General features: G+C 43.6%; 1 protein-coding gene across 1 annotated transcript in view; it reads left to right on the forward strand.

Moving 5' to 3' along the window:
• LOC138001424 (cilia- and flagella-associated protein 337-like) overlaps positions 1-1040 on the forward strand; it is a 49892-nt gene extending 48852 nt beyond the window's left edge. The window contains exons 25-26 of the mRNA XM_068848052.1: positions 101-233; positions 520-1040. Coding sequence (XP_068704153.1) covers positions 101-233; positions 520-1012 — 626 coding nt within the window. The 3' untranslated portion in view covers positions 1013-1040. The remainder of the gene's footprint in view (positions 1-100; positions 234-519) is intronic.
• The last annotated feature ends 1014 nt before the right edge of the window (positions 1041-2054 follow it).

Consider the following 2054-nt stretch of genomic DNA (forward strand, 5'->3'; position numbering starts at 1 on the left):
GTGTGAATTCCAAGTTTGAGAAGAACCGTACAGGAAACATTTGTGCACAATTGCAGTTAGGCGAGTTGAATTTAAATCCACGTTATGTCTCTTTCATTAGGGGCGTTTGGTCAGCGCACATTGTGGGATTTGGAGGTGGCAGTCAAAGGGCCGCGCAGACTTCCAATGGATGTGCAACGGATTGCTTCGGCTGAGACACTGAGAAAAGTCGCTAACCCAGAACGAAAGTGGAAGTATGTATAAGTAAAAGCGCCACGGTTGACATTAACAAAAGCTTTCGTTCGTCAGAGACGTGCAAACCTTGTTTTTACCAATCAACAACAGAGCTTTTCGCAAAAGAAGACCATAATGAAGCCTTTATGCTACAATCTTAGACAGCATAGAGCAAGAACTAAATACAGACCTCATCTCCCCAATAATGAATTATCAATCCCTCGCAAAGAAATTGGCGGGAGAGCTATCCATACTCTCAAACATGGTATGTAGTAACCAGTTTATGTTGCTGTTACTTTGTTGTAGGTTAGCACGACATATTATGCGATTAACCGCCATGTCTAGCCGAGGAACCCGAACAATACCCCAGGATCAGCTGCAAGACACTGACGAGTTACAAGAATGGAACAAAACCATAGCAAACTCGCTTGAAAATGTACTAGGAAAGTTTTACAAACCAAAGACCCGGCACCGCTTTCTCCCACCGTTACCTAAACTTAAATTTAACCAAAATCAAATGATTGTTTACTCGTCTTTGCAATTCAAAGATCTACAAGCCATAGTGGAACCCAAGACACCGGCGGTCCTTTTGAACAACGCCACAAGGTATAAATCATCTTCTTCCCTACTTCCAAGAATTCCCAAGGTCGGAGGTTACAAGACAAGCAGCGATTCTAAGAACACTACATATTATAATACTTCTGTGAAACAAAACCGAGCTAATAACTTAGTTTCCCAAAAAAACACATCGCGGAAACCACACGAGGGAGCCATGCGACGATCATCATTCAAAAAGTAGATTCTTTATTGCTTACACCATAGAATGCCGCAATAAATTCCACGAGAAGAGTTAAGGTGTCCTTAATTGAAATGAGATCAGTTACTCTATTTTTTGCCGCTGGTACGTTGAGGCGGGATAAAAACGTATTTTTCAGTTCCACGTTAAGCAGGGGAGCAGTAGGCTCAGTCTCCAGCCGTGGGTGTCTCGGTGCACCCGCGATCCTCCCCACCACCACGGCTGGGCGCGTGGGTTCGGCCTTTGTTTAACTGACCAATCAAAAACAAGCCCCTTGAAATCTCGGGGGCATAACTATCGTTTATTATGCCAAGATGGCGGATTCAGAGAGGTTCGAGTGCGGATTCGCCAACGCTTGCACTTATGCTTTAGCAAAGTTTGACCTTGGTGAATTCAAGGAAAAACAGAGTAAGGTTTTGAAGGAGCTAATTTTGGGACGAAAGACTTTTGTTAACCTCCCCACGGGTTCCGGAAAATCGTTAGTTTTTCAAGCTTTTCCGATTGTGTTGGACCACACGGAATAACGTCCACACCATTCTATTGTGGTTGTGATTTCTCCTCTTCTGTCACTGATGAATGATCAGGTTAACTATCTACAAAGCAAAGGTTTGAAGGCAGCTTATATCGGTGAGGGACAGGACGAAGCAATTAAGAAAGATATCGAAAAAGGAGAATATCAAATAGAAATTACGGTGGTTTCGCCCCGTTGACGTTCACGCCAGCGCTTACCTAGTTCGCCTACACAGTAGATCAAACACATGGCTATCTGCGGCCTTTCCCTACATCTAGGTGCGACGGAAAGCCCTAACATTTTAGGCAACTACAACTTGAATCGTAGTGGTCTTCACCTAAACAAATCTGGAACATCACGTCTTCCCCCGAATTTTACAAATTATTTGCGTTTAGACTAGGATATTGCCGTCTGGGAATCCGATTTGCCTGATGCCCACACGAGCGATAACCGGGGTAAGTTTAACTATTCTAGTGTTTTTGGGAGAGGTTTGGCTATTGATTCCCTAAATATAAATAATCTGCTGTCCCGTAT

The sequence above is a fragment of the Montipora foliosa genome, chromosome 4 (assembly GCF_036669935.1).
Source record: "Montipora foliosa isolate CH-2021 chromosome 4, ASM3666993v2, whole genome shotgun sequence".
In the NCBI taxonomy this organism is placed as follows: domain Eukaryota; kingdom Metazoa; phylum Cnidaria; class Anthozoa; order Scleractinia; family Acroporidae; genus Montipora; species Montipora foliosa.